General features: G+C 30.2%; 1 protein-coding gene across 1 annotated transcript; it reads right to left on the bottom strand.

The window, feature by feature from the left end:
• Positions 1 to 211: 211 nt before the first annotated feature.
• Positions 212 to 17,480, bottom strand: LOC116777324 (solute carrier family 15 member 1-like). Its single transcript, XM_032670806.2, has 15 exons — positions 17,344 to 17,480; positions 17,124 to 17,265; positions 13,509 to 13,595; positions 12,910 to 12,994; positions 12,629 to 12,818; positions 12,424 to 12,506; positions 6,090 to 6,269; positions 5,212 to 5,448; positions 4,157 to 4,402; positions 3,824 to 3,927; positions 3,597 to 3,743; positions 2,519 to 2,762; positions 2,025 to 2,132; positions 1,771 to 1,914; positions 212 to 526 (listed from the first exon to the last, which is right to left on the bottom strand). Exons 1-15 carry the CDS (start codon positions 17,423 to 17,425, stop codon positions 344 to 346), a joined length of 2,262 nt encoding a protein of 753 aa, XP_032526697.2. The 5' UTR covers positions 17,426 to 17,480; the 3' UTR covers positions 212 to 343.
• Positions 17,481 to 20,543: the final 3,063 nt, after the last annotated feature.

Below are 20,543 nucleotides of genomic sequence, written 5' to 3'. Positions count from 1 at the left end.
TGAAGATTTAATTTCATCATTTTAAACATGCAAAAAAAATGTTTCATGGCTAAATATATATTGTGACCTCACTATTGAAAAAAGTTGTATCGCTACAAAGCGATAGTACAATTCATTTCGAAAAGCACGCTCGAAATATTAATAAAAATTTGTATTATTCTTTTCGCCATAACGTAATATGGAATAAAATAAATATATTTCGTATGTTTATTAAAAATTTATTTATTTCTGTTTTTAAGTCTAATGAATACTTTGTTTTATTCGAAAGTACAAACAAAATTCATCTAAAAACTACTGTGATAAACAAAATATTCTTAAAATCAAAATTGTCAAGTGTGAGTTGTTAATCTTTCGCAAGAGTTGTTGCTTTGATGTCGCTGGTGCTGGGTGTTGCCACGTGTATAAGGCCATGAGAAGGCCACGCAGCAGCTTCTGTTTTCTCCATGAGCCCCAAACAAGATGCTGCACTACTTCCAGGAGCACTGTACGCTGTACTTCTTGTAGACATAGAGTGTATTGATATTACCTAAAAAGAAATACAAAGTATGCAATTTTAATGTAATTAATGAGAATAAGAAAGCTGCTTCTTTCCACGTAATAAGAAGTTACGTCGTTAAAGTAAAAATTCTCCCACTCACAAGTACCTTTTTATTATCTACTAAACTTTGCGACGCATGATTCAATTAAGTATATTGAATAACTATTTACTATGCGAATCGTTTGTAAAAAAAAGTAAAAATAAATCAACAAACATTAATGAAGAAACATAAAAGCTGAGTAAATTAGAACTTAAAAAAAGATTTTATTTATTTTGATTCGAAAAATTGATTACATATCTAGTAAATGTAACCGAAATTTTGAAATTAATGTTTTTCTACAACAATTTATTAAAACAAGCTACTCTTGCTGCTTTGATAGTGTATGACTAGTTAAAATATATATATAAAATACTTTATAACGTTTTTATGTTATTTTCTTTTAAAGTTTAATGAATAAATTTAAAAAAAATTTTGTTTAAATTCTGTACTTTTGCACCTAATTTTGCAACTACCAACTGCAAAAAAAAATTAATTTAAGTACAAATTTTATAAAATCCTTGGTTATATTTTATGTAACTTTACATGGTAGTGATATATGTATATATATATACACATATGTATAGGTAACAGAATGGAAAATGAAAATAATTTTAACATATAATCAGTATTACAGTAATGTTTTTTATTGCGGAGAACATGAGAACGAAATCGTAGCTAAAGGTTTCACGTAATAAAGATTTCAAGCGTTCAGAGGTGCCCTCTGCGTTCAGTAACCAGACATTTTAAAATCATAAAATAGAATACAGGGTAATTACAATTTGGGTTGTGGCATTTATACTCAGCTTGCTTTTGAACGAAAGGACACTGATTACGTTACGTACATTTACTTTTCATTTCTATTTACAGTTTTATAATAATAAAGTATGAGAAACCTAAATAAAATAAAATATCAATCTTAGTTGTTTTCTTGTATATATTATACGAGTGGTAGTTAATCTTGATTTAATATTTCCGTGATTTAAAAACTAAGTATGTACATTTAGAATTTATCAAATATGCGTGAAGCTTAATATTTATTCAATTAAAATAAATGTAGACAAAAGACGAAGTATATGCAATCTAATAGAGAAAATCAAAATGCACATTTAAAAGTTTTAGTAATGAGATGAAACTTAAAGTAAAAATTGAGACTAGCTGTCCCTATTATAGGATAGTGAAAAAACTAATCAACCCTGGAATGCTTTTGTAATAAAGGGCGGCTCTCAGTGGAGGATCCGTCTTCTTCCATTGTTCTAGAACAATAGCCTTGTGCCATCCATAGGAATATCAACATAGCGCCCGTTAGCACGCCTGCATATACAAAGAATTCGGTAGCCTGCAAAAGATAAGTAAACGATTCAAACTCTTCGATTTCCACAAAATTAACTTTCTCTTGATATATTATATAAATTGATAGATATATTTGTATCTTTAGAACTCACATACCCTTGATTCAAAAACTTTTGTTTGAGCCACTAGAATGACAATTAGATTACCAATAGCCACTGACATATACCAAGTTGCGATTGTAATCGTCTTCATACTTTTCGGAGCCTTTAAAAAAAGCCTTTAATGTCATATTCTTATAAAACGTAGCTTAATTTATGAGTCGGTCTCGAAGTTTTGAAAATATTAAACCATTTTAAATGAAATCAGAGTTTTATAACGTCTACATTTTGTAAAGCTTTTATAAATGTTGTTGTTTATAAACCTAAGATGAGCTGTATGATAAATAAATTTCGAGGAATAATTTATTACAGCAAAAGCCTTTGAAAGCACGTTTTCTCAATGGCTTTGAAAACATCTAACTAAAAGCAGACGTGCCTTTGATTCAGGCTAAAATAAAGTAATTTTCCTTGCGAAGCAAAAGGTAATCAGTATTTTTCATGGTAATAAGTAATTTCTTAGTTGGAAAAATAATTTTAAATTTAAAAACATACTTGTGTAAAAGAAAACTCAAGACCGGAAACCGCGAACATGATCTCCGCCATAGACACAAGCAAGTATTGGGGAACGATCCACGCCAGGTGCAGTTCATTAGGAGGATTTGGTGCATGGAGCACAGCTGTATCCAACCGGCCTAGTCGCTCCCTCAGACATAAAACATAAACTCCTCCGGTTCGCAAATAGCCTTCACCCGCACCCGATACTTCACCCCCTGTACTATCAGCACGCCAAGTAAACCTAAAACATAAAAATTAGTACAATTACATATTTTTAACTATAAATATTCCTGTTGGACAACTATAGAAATACTAATTAATACTTAAGTTATATTTATTGTGTAAAAAGGGCAGTATTGGTGTTTATTTAAACGTCTTGAAAAGTTTTTAGTTACCCCGATTAACAATTAATACTGTATGGAGTTTTAATATAAAACCATTTTTTGGCTAAAAGATTTTGAAATATTAATGTGACACATTGAACATATTTTTTAAAAGTAGTATGAGATAATAATGTTTTCTTAGCACATACAGATTGTTTGATCATATCAAAATATACGTAATTTAAAAATATATATATATTATTTTAAAGAACAATTTTTATTGTTACTGTTACAATTCGTTATTATTTGTAGTGTTCTTAAAGTGTAAGCACCGCATTAATCTTGAAATTCAATAAATGTGCAATGAACACACATGAATGAAGCGAGACTAGAAATAATAAAAAGGATGGCTTGTTTTTACAATCGATTAATAATTGAAAATATAGATTTTTTATTAGTATTTAATTGCATAATCGTAGTAACAAATACGTAATGTACATAGCACCAACACATTTCATCGCTATTAAAATGAAACGATAACAAGAAATTTTAAAGATTTTTTTTTAAATATTTAGCCTTCAAATAAAGGCCAGTGAAGGTTTAAATACATTTCTCTTTTGCCGAGCCATCAAAAGAAATTTCGTTAGTAACCACAGCTTGTCGACTAATAAATAATATTACAGGTTCGTAAAGAGTCGCTTAAATGAGTTATCTTGACTTCTGATACTGTAATGCATTTAAAAATTACTTACTTTCCTGTTTGAAGGCACATGTAAGCCGACTCTCCGATGTGATCGATAGGGGAGTCTGATACGTAATAAATATCATTCAAACGTTTTTCCGTTTCAACGCATATCGAAACATTCTTATTAGGACCTGTATCTCCAACATACACGACCCTTAAATTTGATTTAGTTTTATTGGTTTAAACCGTCATATATAAAAATATTATTATAACACATTCATTCAAAGGGTGTACTTTAATTTCGGTTTCCCTGTCATTGATTTTATGTACGGTCCGGGATCCATAAAATATAAGGATATTTCATCATCTGAATTCTGACCGACAATTATTGGCATAAACTACAAGAGAAAAAAAAACACATTAAACGTTATAGAAAAAGCTGGAAATACATATGAAATTTCTTAAGATGAAGTGGTGAACTTAATTTTAAGACATTAGTTGCTCTTTCAGACTTCGCAAGTTTCATATGATAAACTGTTTATTTTCTCAAAAGACATTTTTATTATTACCATCAATAATGTTAGTAGGAAATTACTATCGTGAATAAAACCTTCTCTTACTAGTTACCATTTCGGAAACGGTCTTTAATTTAGTTTCAAAATTATGTTTCTTCATTATTCTGCCGGCACAATCACGAGGGCAGGACACTACAATACCATAAGTCCGACTTGGTAGCGGTGTCATCAGCGCTGTACCGTGAATATCAACACGAGCCATACCCTCTCCACTGACGGCGATATCAACAGGACAATCGAGAGTGTTCATAATGATTATCCCAGTCTGCTGGTGTCCTGGTACTTGAAGTGTAGAACGCTATAAATTTCAAGCAACAAAATATTATATTATATTATTACTCTACTTACTTTAGTAAATATTAACTATACATATTTTATTAGTAATTATATCTAATTTTAAACAGTTTTCCACCGTTAAAATACCTCCTGTATCAAAATCAAAAATGTAACTTTTGTTGCATATAGCATTTCTATAAAACAAGGGATTCGTTCCAGTACCATCCTAATATTGATTATAAAATATGACAACATTGCACAACTGAACTCAGATGACCGGATATTTAAACTTCAGTTGCATCATACGAGTGTCCGATAGCCACGAGCGTTGGAATTTGATGAAATCCACGTATAAATACACACATATGTATATAAATTGTATTTAAACAGCAAGATCTAGCAAAATCGTTTTTAAATGTTGCCTCAATGTTCTGTTATAATATTTTATATGAATAACTTAACTTCAAAAATTCTTTTTACTCAATAAATTATATTATATACACTAACCGTTTTTTTAGAATCTAATATTAAACTTAAAGCTTCCCTTCCATTTATTTTCGGTACACTCTACTAAAAATATATAAAATACCAACCTCAACTTTTTATTTATAGTGCAACTTATTTGTAAACCTTTTAGTCATTCATAACAAAATTAGGAATATGGAGTGTATATAAGTATATAATATTGCATAAAATTAATGACATATTTGTTCAACATCACGTAATTTTGATGGAATATTGACTTCATTTCATACTTTTATAACTTTTACTGACAGCCTGATTCTTAAAATAGGCATAAAGTAAAAAAAAAAGTATTAATATACAACGAACCTCAATACTTATTTGCAAAATACCAGCACACACAAAGGCCATTGCAGCCAGAATGCCGCCAGCAAACATCTTATGTAAAGGCCCCAGATCTGGCAATAAGGGCCAGGCTCCACCGGGACATACGGGGATCATCAGTAACACCATGGCAGGGTTCATTACTTGCAATTGATCAGGCATCAGAGTTATTCCGAGTACTTCGCTTTTTAATCTCGAAGCTTGGAAAGTCCAACGCGAACCCTTGTGAAACATTGTTTGTTTCAGAACATTTGTCTCTTCCTTATTATTTATATGTTAATGTAAAGGGTAGATACACATTAATATATTAATATTATTTATTGCATATATCTATTACATATATTATATCTTATATTTAATCCATAATAGTTAAAATTATTAAATTATAAGGTTTATATTAAAATTATTCCTGTAATACGCTCTTTAAAAATGGTTTGATATAATTTCCTTGTATACTTATTACAAAAAAGGCAGATATTTTTTGTTTGTAACACATTTAATTACTGTTCTGCAGAAGTAATTTACTTTATCAACTTTGTACAGAATTCCATATGCAAGACAGTAATTTATGAAAGCTTGTCTGATTTGCAATATAAAGAGCATTTGTTTCCCCCTTTTTTTAGATAGCTGCAGTCCGACAGAAGTTTTAGAACGCCGATCTTGGTTTTGTAATTATGTACCACCAAAATAAATCCTTTTTTTAATATGTCCACCTACTTTAATTATTACCTGTGAGTTATATTCTCGATTTTAGAAACTCTATTTCTATCATGAGTACTCTTTCTGCCTTTTTCAAAAAAAGCTATTACAATTGTTTTGAAAATATGGAAGCGTAATTAAAAAAAAAAGTTCAGCGCACTTACTTGTTGATCAAATAAAGACCAATAAATTGGCACAGGGAGATATAAATACAAAATAGAGAACACCACCTTCATATCAGAAACTAGCTTGGCACCATACTTATCGATAGAATAATCCAACCAATGCTTGTGAGGGGGACCATCTATATTTTTATCGTATCTTAAACGCCTTTTGAAAGCGTACTGAAATGAAAAGTATCATATATACCAAATAATTTTAAATAAGTTTATAATTCCAACGTATATTAAAACAGTTAATACTTTTTATTTCTATGATTAAATAAAATTTCATAATAATAGCAATAGCTCATTGTGTTAATAGTGGATATAAATTATCTTATTAAATTCACATCAATTAAATATTAATATTAAATAATAATTGAAAAAATTACCACTACATGCGATGTTATTGTGAATTCTATTTAATAATTTCAGAAATTGCAATGCGGTTAATGTATACGTTGAAACAGTATCGAATTATAATTTCATTTGAAACAATCTTCCTACGCGAAAGAGATAATTAATAAATGCCTTACAAGTATAACTACTACATAAAAAACAATTAAATAAAAATGGAGAGCATTTGTGTAAGCAATTTGTGGGTCTTAAATTTTATATCTTACATACTGCAACACCAGATTTTTCATTCAAGATGTATATCGCTTAAGTAATAATTTATTGTACAATGTATATTTTTAAAGTTTCAAATATAACTTTTATGGTATTTGATCATGACTTCGTAATGAGTTCAGGGAGACCATTTGTTTATAATTGTGAAATAGAATGATACCATTTTCCTATTGTACTGAAGTGATGGATGTATACCAGCACTGTTTCCAATTCAAAAATTTGACTCATCAATAATATGTACAATAAAATTTATAATAGAATGAATCGTCTTCGATTTTTTTTAGGTAAGTTACTGACTTTTCGTTAAATTTAAATAGGCCGTAGGCCAACTCTTTGTTGATAGAATTTGCTTGAAGTAGATGATCGATATAAAATTACTGTACTGTACATTCATATCTCGTATATACTATACCTCATTACTTTCGCTCATTCGCACCGACACAAAATAATATCCTGTAGCGATTCCTATCTTCTGCCAAACATTTTCAATAATTTCAAAGCAGAACTTCTACACTCACTTTTCGATTCCCTCAATAACTTTTTCTTTCTTCAGCTTTAACTATTATATACGACGTAAACACAACATAGCAAAAACTTTTGTATATACGAGTATATTAATTATTACCTTAAAAACAACTTTAGGAATATAATTGCCACAATGAGAAAGTTTATTCACAAGTATCAGGCAGTTATATGAATATTTATTACGAATCAGGACATCGAGAAAATTGATTCATCTACTTATAGATAAAAAAAAATGCTTTTTAATAAAAAATATAATATATTAGATATTAAAGTAATATTTGAAAAACTAATATTTTACGATCTTTATATTAATTTTTTCGTTTAGTTCATTTCTTTTCATTCTTACTGTTAGTTAATTTATCTCGGAGTATACGAATCTTTACATAATTCATATTTTTTCTTTCGATTAATTACTGAAATATAAACGGTGAATAAAACAATAAATGAAAGATAGAAACTTTACTTTCGGAGCTATCTCCATTAAAATATTATGTTACAGTAAACTGTACAGTACAGTTAAATGAAGCTAGTATTTTCGGATTATTACGCGCTTTTTGTTATTTTTAAAAACTACATACTCCCGACGTTCCGGTTACTTTACAGCAACCCTGATCGCGGGCAGACGAGATGTGGAAGGTTCATTTAAATGAATACTTGTGAAAGTATCAGATCTCATTATGTTATAGAGTATAAATTTTATTTGCTGGTGCGAGAGTCATAACATACACAAATATTTTCTTTCTTTAAACTAGCTTCAAAGAAAATTTTTTAAATATAAAAGGAAATATAATTTTTTAGAGCAGTCTCATAACTTCTATTCCCTTCACAGTTTAGGAAAATTTCGATTCAGTTTCGTTTTAATATTACGGCTTCTTTAATAAAGAATGGTATGATTTCTACTTACGCAACCTCGTACACTGGGAGAACTATCAAATGCAATTGCAGTGAAGACGGATATACTGAAGCGACACAAACAGAAATACAACCTTCACCATCTGCTATCAACCATTTCGTTTAATATAAAATGAAAAATTTATGACTTTTATCCTAAGAGTATTTACATTTTATTAAAATGTGGCTTAGTTCTATCTATAATAAAAAAAAATATACAGCAAAATTTATAACTAGAGCAATTTTAAAGTAGTTAAAAAATAAACATATATAATATTTTTGACGTCATAAAGCTGTTCTTGTTCGTTATATAATCATCACCGCCGCTTGCTATTATTTATTTAGAGACGAAACTGCCCGTTTTCAAATTTCACAAAAGCCCCAAGAAGTGTAAATATGTTAGATACTTAATCTCATCATAACGCAAATTGAAAATTTATAGACAAACCTACCAATATTGATTTTTTGAAGCTACCTCTGCTATCTATATTTATGAAAACTAGGTATTCAAAAATAATCGGTGTAAGAATGTAAACAGGAGTTATTTAAACTTGATTCAAGGGCCGTGCATTTAAACGTCTGCTTAGTCGCTCTTGGAATACTAGAGGCACGTATACACTAAGATGTGATGAGAGGTATCTAGTCCTATTAACATAAGTTAGTCTACGTGTTCTCTACGAAGATATAATGTTATATATTTAGTATACAGTGTGAGGCTATTTTAAGAATTTAAAGGACAAACAGTGGCCCATATATTATGCTAGCTCAGTATGTAACGATACAACTGTCCTTCCATTTTCTAGTATAATTGTCGCGAAAAAACCTTTTTTCCTTGACTTCTTCCTTTCTTTATCTTAGTTGGCCGATTCCGAAAGGGAACACCCTGTCTTTTGGTTCCGAATTGGTAGCAATACATCCAGCTTTCAACACCTGTGACGATTTCAAATACAACATTTCAGTCACCGCCGTTGAATTGATCTAACATTTGCCGACACCTATCCATGCGAAGGTGTTTCTAAAGGTCCATTATAGTATGGGGAATCCATCTGGTACAAAGCTTCCTGACGCCTGAATGTACTTGTAATATTTTTTGAACTTGACTCATACCAATCCCTAAACTTGCCCGTTTCTTCTGATAGGTCACTCTCTTATCTTCCTCTATAATGCGTCGCACAGCACTGATGTTATCTTCAGTAGTCGCTATTAAAGGACGTCCCTCACGCGGATCAACATTGAGATTGCTGGGTTCACGCTTAAACTCGTTAAACGAATTGTAAATCACTATTTACATGCCCCATCTTGTGCAATGGCACGAGATGGGGCTTCATTAAGAATTGCTAATCTCAGCCTATCATAGCTTTATTGTTGAGTAAGGCCGCAACAAAACTCATAATAAATTATTGACCAAAAATTTTCTCGCGTGAGGTAAATTTTAGATTTGCCAACAATCACAAAAACAAATGATAAATGAATGCAATTTACTACATTAGGTTACCAAACAGCCCTAAAATTGAAATTAAAAAAAAATTGTAACAAAAGTTTTTAACTGCCCATTCTAAATATTTTCAGTGTTACCAATGTATAAAATATAATCAACATCGTTTCGACTATTTTTAATAAATGCAACGTTGGTAGATCGCTACTTTCAAATTTAAGTAATTAGAAGCATTAGTGGAAATAACAATTTATTCTTTAGTTTATTATCCCCAATCTAACTAAGTTTAAGTATTGAACTTTAGACAATTTACTAAATAAATCTTAAAACTTCATATTACCATTAAATTGCATAATTGTCACTGAGATGTCTCTACAAGACTGTCCATTTGGAAAAGTATAGCACGTGTATTACCATTACTACTTAATGAGCATTGCGCTACTTTAAAAGTGTGGCCTAAAATTTATCACTACAGATATGATTCCCACTCAATTAATATGAAAGCATTGAGCGTTAAATTTTCCTGGGAGAAATTATAATCCCCTACGCTCAAGCCTTACCCCACAATAAAGCTTGCGTGGGTATATAATTCTAGTGGCCGTCAGAGTTGTTTTTCAATCTAAATCTCTAGTCCAGATACAATAATTCAATATATCAAAGAATATAATTACCCTTAAACCTTTATTTTAAGAAGTCTCTCGTTAAATTATTTATTTTGCGCCTAGATATAAAATCAAGTCTTATATGGTTTTTATCAGAAGTCAGTTCTTCATGCTTATAATAATAGACATTTTAAATGTGACATTTTCATTTTTTTCTGTTAATTTCCGTAGTAAGAAAAAATCAAGAGAGATACGTTACGTTTTAAAATATAAAATCGGATATATTATTTTCAAGTCACAGCATATTTGATATATTATAAACCTCATTTCTACAATTCGTGAAAAGATTTCGTGAAAAGAAAAGAATTTGTAATTCTTTCGGAGAGTTCGATTTAAAAAAAGTCAAGAAAGACCCGACAAGTAAAGTTTTAACAAATACAAAAATTCTTCATAAATAAACATAGTTCTAAACTTAATTCAGATATCAAATCACTCGTACCATCGTGTGCAAACCCACCGAAATTGTATGGGTTACCTAAAGTCCATAAACAAGATATTCCCTTACGTCCAACATATAATCTGGCTAAATATCTTTCAAAGATATTATCACCATTCCGGGTCCATACAAAGTCATTTGTTAGGGATTCGTACCAGTTCGTCAATGTTATAAAACACCTAAAATTTCGATGTTTCGATGTACAGTCATTATTCACTAATCTACCTGTTCTTGTATTGTATTCGAGATTGTAAGAGGTAAGTTAAAGGATAACAATATGCCTATAGAATATGCAGAACTATTAAAGCATTGCCTAACATCTGGCTACCTCATGTGGAAGGATGAATTCTACATACAAGTAAATGGAATTGTAATGGGTTCGCCGGTCTCCCCCGTTGTTGCTGATATAGTACAGCGTTTCCTAAAATGACCACGTCCCAGTGACACAGGAGTTAGATGAGCTCGCGATCTATCAGAAAATCACAATTTGACCTCAGTAAAAATATCACGGATATCGAGTATTCGCACTTTTTTAATTTTTTTAAAAATCGCTACCTTTTGTTGGATTTTCTGCTATTGTTGCCTGGAATGGCTTCAGTTTGTATTTTTTTTATTGTTCTGACATTTTGTATAGCTTTTCCAAATATTAAAATTATTATTTTACCGAGAAATACTTTAATTTCAAACAAAATAAATTGTTTTACTGTGACTCGTGACCTTGTGAAAAGACAAACATTAACTTTGACTAGCTGGTGTGAAAAAAAAACTATGCGACACCGAGTTTGCAAATAATTTTAAAAAGTGGTCTACTTTATGCTGATTCAGGAATGGTAGAACGCTAGTTAGTTTTTGGCAAAAACTTGGCATTTCATTTTTTTTTCTCATTAGATCCCTATCAGTACTAAGTGCGGAATAAAACAATAAAATTGTTATTGTTGTCGCCTTTGCCGGCATCCAGATTCCAGAGCGGTATGGCAGAAAATTAAGAAATCGATGGCGGTAGATGATGAATAACAGGACTGACTGACAGACATTCACATCTCGTCTGCCCGTCATCACGGTGGATGAAAAGTGACAGAAACGTCGGGATTATGTAGTTTTAAAATAATAAAATTCGCATAGTAAATCCGACAAAAATATTAGTTTTATGAAAAGAATTCGTGAAAAGATTTAATTAAAAATTAATCGTATTTTGTTAAAAAATATACACTGTAATTGTAGTGTTTCTTTGTTATATTTTACCTGTAAAACGTGATTTTTGGAAGCAAAGATGACTGACATTTCTCATTTTGAAAATCAATACCACACTAAATATATGATTTTAAAGATATAAAATTTTAAATGTTTACTTTCATAGAAGCCTTCTTTTAATATTGTAGGGAAAAAGACTGCACATTCTTAACATGAAAAGTTAAAATGGAGCTTAAATAAAATTAACAATGTAACTCAATATTTCGTACTTAAAAATTGGGATGAATTTTGAATAATAAAAATATATACAAAAAACGCGAGGTATTGGCTGCAAAAATTCAAACATGTTTGTTTTTTTAATTTTTGTTTAACGTATAAAAGTTAAACAAAATAGATTTTAATTAGCTCTTCATGAAGCAGTATTGTCTTTCTTTTGAATTCACTACGCTTCGGTACACCTTTACAGACTAGACAACATTTTTTGACTCAATAACTAATGATTTTTGTCTTTTATTTACAAATAATGTAACGTATACTCTTAAATTTCCACATAATTTTAATACTTACCCAGGCACAAGAAACAAATTTTATGGTAATATTATCCCGTGGTTTTTTTATTCTATACCATGGTTTTCCCATCACAAATATAACTGGAAAAAAAAACAATATAAATATATATATATATGTATATATATATATAACACCAAAGTAATAATAATGACATGGAATATATTATAAATTACATAAAGATTTATGTATATAAATTATTTACTGATCGATAAGAGAACTAAAACAGCCGGAAAACCAAATCCAAGAGCGTAACAAGCATCGTCCCCAAAGCACATGTAGCTTCTGCGAAGAGCCGGAGTCACCACCATTCCCATAAAACCTCCAAAGTTAACGGTGCAGTAAAAAGTTGAGAAAAAACGCTGCAACCTTTCCGTATCTTTAGGCAAGCGAAACTAAAAGTATTTAATAAATATAATAAAAGTATAATTGTAAATAAACATTAACTATCATAAATGGTTTGTATTCCATTTCTCCTCTGAGTACCTGATCGCCACCAAATGCCGCAACACATGGTTTAATGCCACCAGTCCCAGTTGCTATAAGAGCCAAACCGATCATAGATGTTGACCTTCAACATTACAGATTCAGTGGTGAAAACATTTAGTTAACAGTCTCCATAAAATATACGTTTCTGTACTATGCTTTTATTTAAAATATTCAGAAATCCTGCAGTTTTTTTAATTCTTATGTGGCTTGAAAAAAATTACAGTTTATATAATAGATGCGTATTTCTAACTAAAATTCACACCAACAAAATAATTGCTTATCTTAACAGAGAATTAATTGGTTTTCATACTAGATCACAAATAGTTTTTAAAATAAATAAACATGTTAAAACAACAAACAACATAAACGGAACATGGATATAAATATTCCATTTTTTTTTTTTTGTATAAAAGTGCTATTATACGTCAGCAAACGATTTCATTGAATTTGTTTGTAGTTGATTTTTATACTGATACCATACAAGCTCTAGCGTCTACGGTAAAAAGTGAAACATAGATTGAAAAGAGTGCATTTTTTTAAATCGGAGTTATAAGTATCTACAGAATCCATAAGAATGAGTAATAAAAACTACTTACGTTGACGGAAGACAAAGCGGCGGGATCGCAGAACAGCATATTAATATTGTACCAATAAAATAAATTACAGAAAAATAAAGTATTACCCTGAAAATAAACAATTTTTTATAAGCTTACTGTTAGAAAAATTACAAAACTTTTTCATTTTTGTTTAATTTCATGGCAAAATCTAAAAATAAAGTCATTAAATAAAACAGGCTATTAGACACCTATCCTTACATTAATTTCAAAATAATATTTTTTGTGTTAGATACTGTATGAAGGGTACAGAATAAGTTACACAGCTCGTAATCTTATAATGCTTTCATATTGGCAACAATTAGGTAATATGATCATGTAGATCTGGATTGATGTGGAAGTTAAAAAGAGGTCCGTTAAACTGAAACTACAATGACACAATTCTAAAGAATTTGAGGTCCTTTGATTCGTCTTTGCAAGGATCTCAGCACTTAGTGCTTTTCATGTTACGATGATGACGCTAAAAGACATTCACAATAAATATAATATAATAAGCAAAATAGTCTCATTGTGTCCCGGTTCTGTTGTGGGTTTACAATCTATTACCAACAAAAAACAGGGCTAAAAGATAGAGTTGCATATTCATATGAAAGCAGATAAAAAATATAATATAATCTTCTTTTGAGAACTGAAGTTATTTTATTATTACAACTTATTGTCAATACTCTTTGTTGTGCAATACAGGCACTATTTATACATTATCAGTGAATCATTTATACATTATCAGTATTACCATCGAAAAACAGGAATTATAAAGATTTCTTCGTTTTATCTAAAATTATAGTCAGTAAGTCTCACTTTTATTTTAATTGGTTAAAATAAAGTTTAATAACAATGAAGCATGATTCAACTTTTTTTTAAATGTAGGATTTTTGTAAATCTGACTAATAAAACGAGTTTGAGTGAAACCGATCCGTCATGATATATAGATCCACGTTATACGAAGACTCGATACTGAGATGAAATGGTTTTATTTACATCGTTACTGAAAATAACGTGAAACCAGTCGAACTTGTTATATTATTGGCCAAAAAAAGTAAGCAACGGCTGGCTAAAACCGTAAAAATGTCATTAAGAGCCGATAAAAAATTATTTGAGGGTGAATTACAAACAAAAGATCACAGATAAATGATATGTTATTAAAACATATGTACAGACAAAATTTACATTTATCCATTAAAAAAATTATATTGAATATGCTTAACAACAATAATAATGAAAGGAAACGAATAAGCTAGATATGATATTCTTTAATCCTAATATATATAATTTCACGTCCTACGGTATGGAAACCCAACAAAAATTCAGAATTGATATGTAAAAAAATTGATATCCAATATTTCCGCATGCATTTATTTAAATAAAACTAAGGTTTTTGGATATCACTTCGTAAGTGTTTACCATGAATAGTCAGAAAGTAAATTAACATGTTTTTCTTTTATCTTGTTATGGTTTTTGGTTATAAATTTAAATTTTGGAAATATAACTATGATATTTATATCAAATATTATGGAATCATTTATTATAAGAAATATTTTTTTTAATTAATATAAACACAGTCACTGCACATAATTCTAATTAATGAAATATTTTCATTAAGACAAAAGCTAGATCAAATTTAATAAATACATACCTCTTCATCATTAATTGATGAGCGGATGATACGGCTTTGTATAATTATCAATAGTATTCGGAGTATGATTTTGATTATCTGTTCAAACGTACTCATATTAGAAGCACTTTACGCGATATATATAATATGTTGTACATAATAAAATGTCTAGTATGTAATCAAATATAAATAACAATGTATATTTTTATTAGTCTTACTAAAATAAATTAATAAAATAGAAGTGAAATCCTAATCAGTCCATGATGTTATTGAGAGTCGCTAAAATTTTTCTGTAAACGTTTAAAATATTTATAATTAGTGACATCACAAATAAATTTTACGATACAGACATTAACTTCGAGAACAGGTGCTTTGCTGACAAATTTTTCTAAAACAATTAAGCTAAGGACAAGATCGTTCATTGATCAAAGGCCAATTCTCAAGTAACTATTAAATTGGTTCAGCATACGTAATAATACTCCGAAACTAATAAATTATATTATGAAATAATCTCTGCAATTTTGCAAAGGCTCAAAGCAGCATCCATATTCTTAACACAATACAAGTCTATAACAGGATTATCTGCATGTTCCTGGTAGTTAGTAATTATTAAGCTGGAATAGGTTGAGCGTACCTAATGTAATGAGAATTATCAATACTAAACTACGTTAGTATTAAATATAAGTTATTTTAATTATATAATGACAACTATATTACATATTTAATTTATTAAAATTTCAATAACTTCTTGGAGGACCATTTGATAATTAAAATAAACTAAAAGTGTTGTATATCTAAAATAAATTTATTTGAGCCTTTAATAGTAGAGTTAGTGTCTTTTAGTGAAAAACGTAAATTAGCATTCTTTCAAACCTGTCAAATCAGAACTCGCTTAGTTTATAGCGTTTTAATCAACTATGAATAAAATAAAGCATAGCATATTCAAAAACACAATGAATGAAATAAAAATCGCGTATTGGCGTGGCGATTCAATTATACTACTAACACCCATTAGTAATTATCAATAGTATTTACTAAACAAAAAATCTTTCTTAATCATAGTATTTTCAGTTCAACGAATCGCAGAGTTGTGACTTACCGAACGACTTAAAGAAAGTTATGGTCAAAAAGATTCTGGGATCGATAAGAGCAATGAAAAATCAGAGCTAAGGAAGCGACATTAACGTTATTGCAGACTGATATTAATTTACTATCATCCAAATTAACCACAAATGGCTCTTAGCATTTCAAGCCCTTGACTTAGTCTTAGCTTACTAAGCTGGAAACCCGGCTTATTACTTAGCTAGAATTAATGTACATACACCATGTGAACAAAGAATGCACAAGTAGGTTTAGTAGTAGAATTCAAGATAAAATGCTAATATAATTATTAAGTTTATAAAAAAGTAGTGCAAATCATTAATATTCGACGGAAAACTCCTTAAATATTGAATTTTTTTTTGGTTTATTATTATAATATATTTTTTAAATGGTATATGTCATTCACACTTTTCCATGAAAAATCTTGAATCAATATCGACTCAAGCAACAATAATGGGAATTATCAACTTTATTTAAAAACCGATATATAATATTAAAAATATAAAATCTGTACGAAAAAAACTCAACAAAAAACTTGCAGAATGTCAAGCATTTTTTAATGAAATACCTTTCTTAGTTATAATTCAATATCAATTTTTAATCTAAGTTTATGAAACGTTAGTCTTCATTTTTATACGCAAGACGACTAATTGGACAATTTCTTTTGACTAGCAGCTATCTTACAATGTTCTTTTAACTTTTTAAGGTTTTTCTTTGATCTTAGCTAGCATACTAAAAGGTTAAAAATATTTTTTTTGAAAAAATTTTTTACCTTAGGCAAAATATTTATATTTGCAATGGTATATATTATATACCATAATGCACGGTAATTTTTCAACAACAAATTACAAAAATCAGTAATAAACACCTCTACCTATACTAACCGATATCTACCAATAAAATTATCTGCCAATACGGCTCCCATCAGCGGCATGGTATAACACATCATAATAAATATATGGTATACCACAGTAGCGGCATTCTCATGAAGACATAAAATGTTTCGTAAATATAATGATAATATAGCTGTAAGAATAAAAGACATTACACGAACTACAAAATACAACATGTCCAGTTTCATATGCATGAAATGCTTTCACTTACTTCTTAAACCACAAAAAGAAAATCTTTCACAAAACTCAGTAGCTATTATACAAAAGATAGACGTTGGTTGACCATATAACATAATTTATAATCTATTTTTAATCCTACTAATAACATTAAGATCTTATAAACGATTTCAATATGAAATCCAATTTTAACGACGCAACTGACTTTTCAGTCTACTTTTTAAACTAGTTTTGACGAAGAATAGAATTGGATTCTTGAAAGAGCTCAATTCCTTGTAAAGTTTTAAGAAAACGATAATGATTCTGAAAAAATAACCTTTTAAATTCCTTTTGATAATTTCTTGTTTAACTTTTTATATTTCGGGCTGTGTTTATTTAAAATTAAAAAAAATTCATTTTCATGTCATGTTATCTTATGTGTCCTCTTTTTATTTATTTTTTTTACTAACAATTTTTTTAATAAACATTGGATTATGATGATATCACTTTTTATTTACTTATGCAAGTTTCTATTACCAAGCATTAAAATACATAATAAATCTTCACCTAACTTATATCCTAAACCACTTTGATAACATTGTATAAAGCTTGTGTAAACGGAACTATGGATGTGTAATATTACATGAAGCGACGTGAAATATCCGAGAACAGCCGCAATATAGCCTATCAATAACTTTTTTTGTGAATTCGTTGACAGGCAAACAGCTTTTTTATAATTTTATGACCCAATTTTTGAAAGACGTGTTGGGTGTAACATTGTAGTATTAAACATTTTACTCACAAAAATTTATGCATGAAAAAAAGGAATACAATAAGTGGTTTCAATTACATGTCATAAAATTGCATAGATACATATAAATAGAATAATTTTTAATGTATTATTGTTCCCGATAGTTCAAATTATAGTACGTTAAACATATATAGCCCTTTAATGATGTGCGTGTAGTGTCTTAGGAGCATCAGAAAATCCCACTAATATACCTTTATTACTAACAAATTAATAACTAATGTCAACACTAAATCATTCAACTCAATACCAAACATATCAGCGGTAACCACAAGTAACATATTTTTCAGCAAAAATTTTCCTTTTCTACTTCGGAATCAGAAAATTTCTCCTCATGTACAGACAAGCGACACTTACTAACGACACGTCTATCACCGTCAATCGGGGGCATTCGACGGATGAAACGACTCAATTGATCAATTCTCAACAACATGTAATGTCAAGGTTGAGCCATTAATTAACGTAAAGTCTCGCTTTTCATTAGAAATTTAAGCTTTTGAATAATTTATAATCAGTTGGTTATTTATACATTTTAATTATTTTGATCTTATTGTTATAATAATACATATTTTTTCATTTTTTATTGACTTAGGATCTTAAATAATATACTGTACGTGTACTATTAGTCCAAATCAATTTATTGAATATTTCATAAGTCTTTTATTAAAATCAAATAATAGCGTGGCTTTATGAAACCACAATGCAAGTAGTTTTTATTCGAAAAATAGGCTTATCAAAAAAATAATTACAATAAGTGATTTAGGTGTTCTTAATCGTAATGTTTTGAAGATAAGTTTGAATGTGTAACATTAAATTTTAATTTCAATTACTTGTTGATTGATGAAATATCTAATGAATACAACCATTCCATTGATAAATGCTTATATTTTTAAACTGAGCACTTGACAAAGTCAGGCCGCCTACGGGTTCCGGTATGTTGTCTAATAAATCCATATAGACGATATCTCTGAACAGCTGCCTTGTGACTTGTGCCGAATACGATAAATCCAGATTTTCGTTTTCTCGTGTGATTGATGATTGAGAATAGCAATATATAATGACGGATGCTCCACTGGCCTTCCACAGTCAGTAAAGGACCTAGTTAGTAGTCTATCCATCAGTGAAAGACAGCCGAAATAAATGTGTCACTCCAGAGTGGTCCTATCGTTCCGCTTTGTGTACACATGAGAGGACCCGATGACAATCCCTAGGAGGATCCAGGGTCTCCCGCAGTCTCCGAATCTAGCCTTCCATGGTACAATAAATCTGACTGCACCACTTGGTCTTTTTAGGAGATTTTAATGTAAAACATCAAGACTGACTGTTTCCATGTGGACAGGCTGACTACACTGGGAAAGAAGAGGGAAATTTCGATTTGTCTGGTAAAAGAAGCTGCAAGAATAACGGATGTGGAATATCATATAGCCAATATTCTGAATTTTCTGCAGACAACAGACTCAGATAGATACATAATTGAAGTCTCGTCCCGTTGAGAATCTCTGGCAACTATCTGGATAAGTCTGTATCGACTTATCCTCCACCCGATCACAAGCTCCCCGGTGAAAACCGAATGTGGCCGCTTAAATCAGAATTTTGTTGTTTGTTTAGGTTTCCATCCTACCTTTGATGGCAAATTTTCTTCTCTACTGGAGATCCATCCAGATGGGCGAACCCCTCATGGCATGCTTATGGAAGACGATGATTTTGTCAGTGACTGACACAACGGGTTTCGCTGAAATCTGTTAACTGGAGAGTTGCTGATACGCTCCACACATTTATGGGGGAGAGCTCTACAGAACCTTCGTGAAGATTTCAATTTCACCTGATATTCAAAAACATTTGAGTGTCTGGCACGATATTCGTAGTAGCATTGGTCAGGTTTCTAATTTGTATGAATGCCTGGATTTCAGACTTTCTTATTTCTACGAGTCGTTGTTAATGGCTTCTCGTCGGAATCTGTATTTTCTGCAGAGGTCTGTTCTCTTATCAAGTCTTATTTTACGGCATTTAACGATCTGCTATATCAGATGGTTTTGGTTGCGAAATTGACATCACAACTGTGGAGTAGCATCAATCCAGATACCGATCTGTATCTGGCCACCGGGCCAGACGGGAACAAATAGTTTGAAAGAGAAGCCTTGTTAGATCGTCTTAATTTCATTTTTAATGTAGTCTCCGAATAAAGCGATACCAATCATGTTAAATTTAATTATAAGTAAATAATTTTATATGCCATATTAAAAACTGTTTACGAACAATATAATCTACGTCAAAAACTATCTAGACGTCTTATAATGGAAAACACTTGGTTTCCCTGCCGAAAGTAATGAGGAGTTGTTGGTGAGACCAGAGCATTGCAAGGACGAAATCGTCGTGGACAGCATTAAAAGCACTATCGTAATATGTGGTGTGCACACCATAGATGCAAATAAGCACTGCATACCCTA

Source organism: Danaus plexippus, chromosome Z, assembly GCF_018135715.1.
Source record: "Danaus plexippus chromosome Z, MEX_DaPlex, whole genome shotgun sequence".
Classification (NCBI taxonomy): Eukaryota; Metazoa; Arthropoda; class Insecta; order Lepidoptera; family Nymphalidae; genus Danaus; species Danaus plexippus.
Note: the sequence above shows the minus strand (reverse complement) of the source record. Positions and strands in the feature narration are given on the sequence as shown.

Coding starts and splice junctions, on each gene's coding strand:
- LOC116777324 (XM_032670806.2), bottom strand. CDS start 17,425: ATGTTATATGGTCAACCAACGTCTATCTTTTGTATAATAGCTACTGAG. Junction 12,995..13,508: donor CCGCTTTGTCTTCCGTCAAC/GTAAGTAGTTTT, acceptor GTAATGTTGAAG/GTCAACATCTATGATCGGTT. Junction 1,915..2,024: donor CAAAAGTTTTTGAATCAAGG/GTATGTGAGTTC, acceptor TATCTTTTGCAG/GCTACCGAATTCTTTGTATA.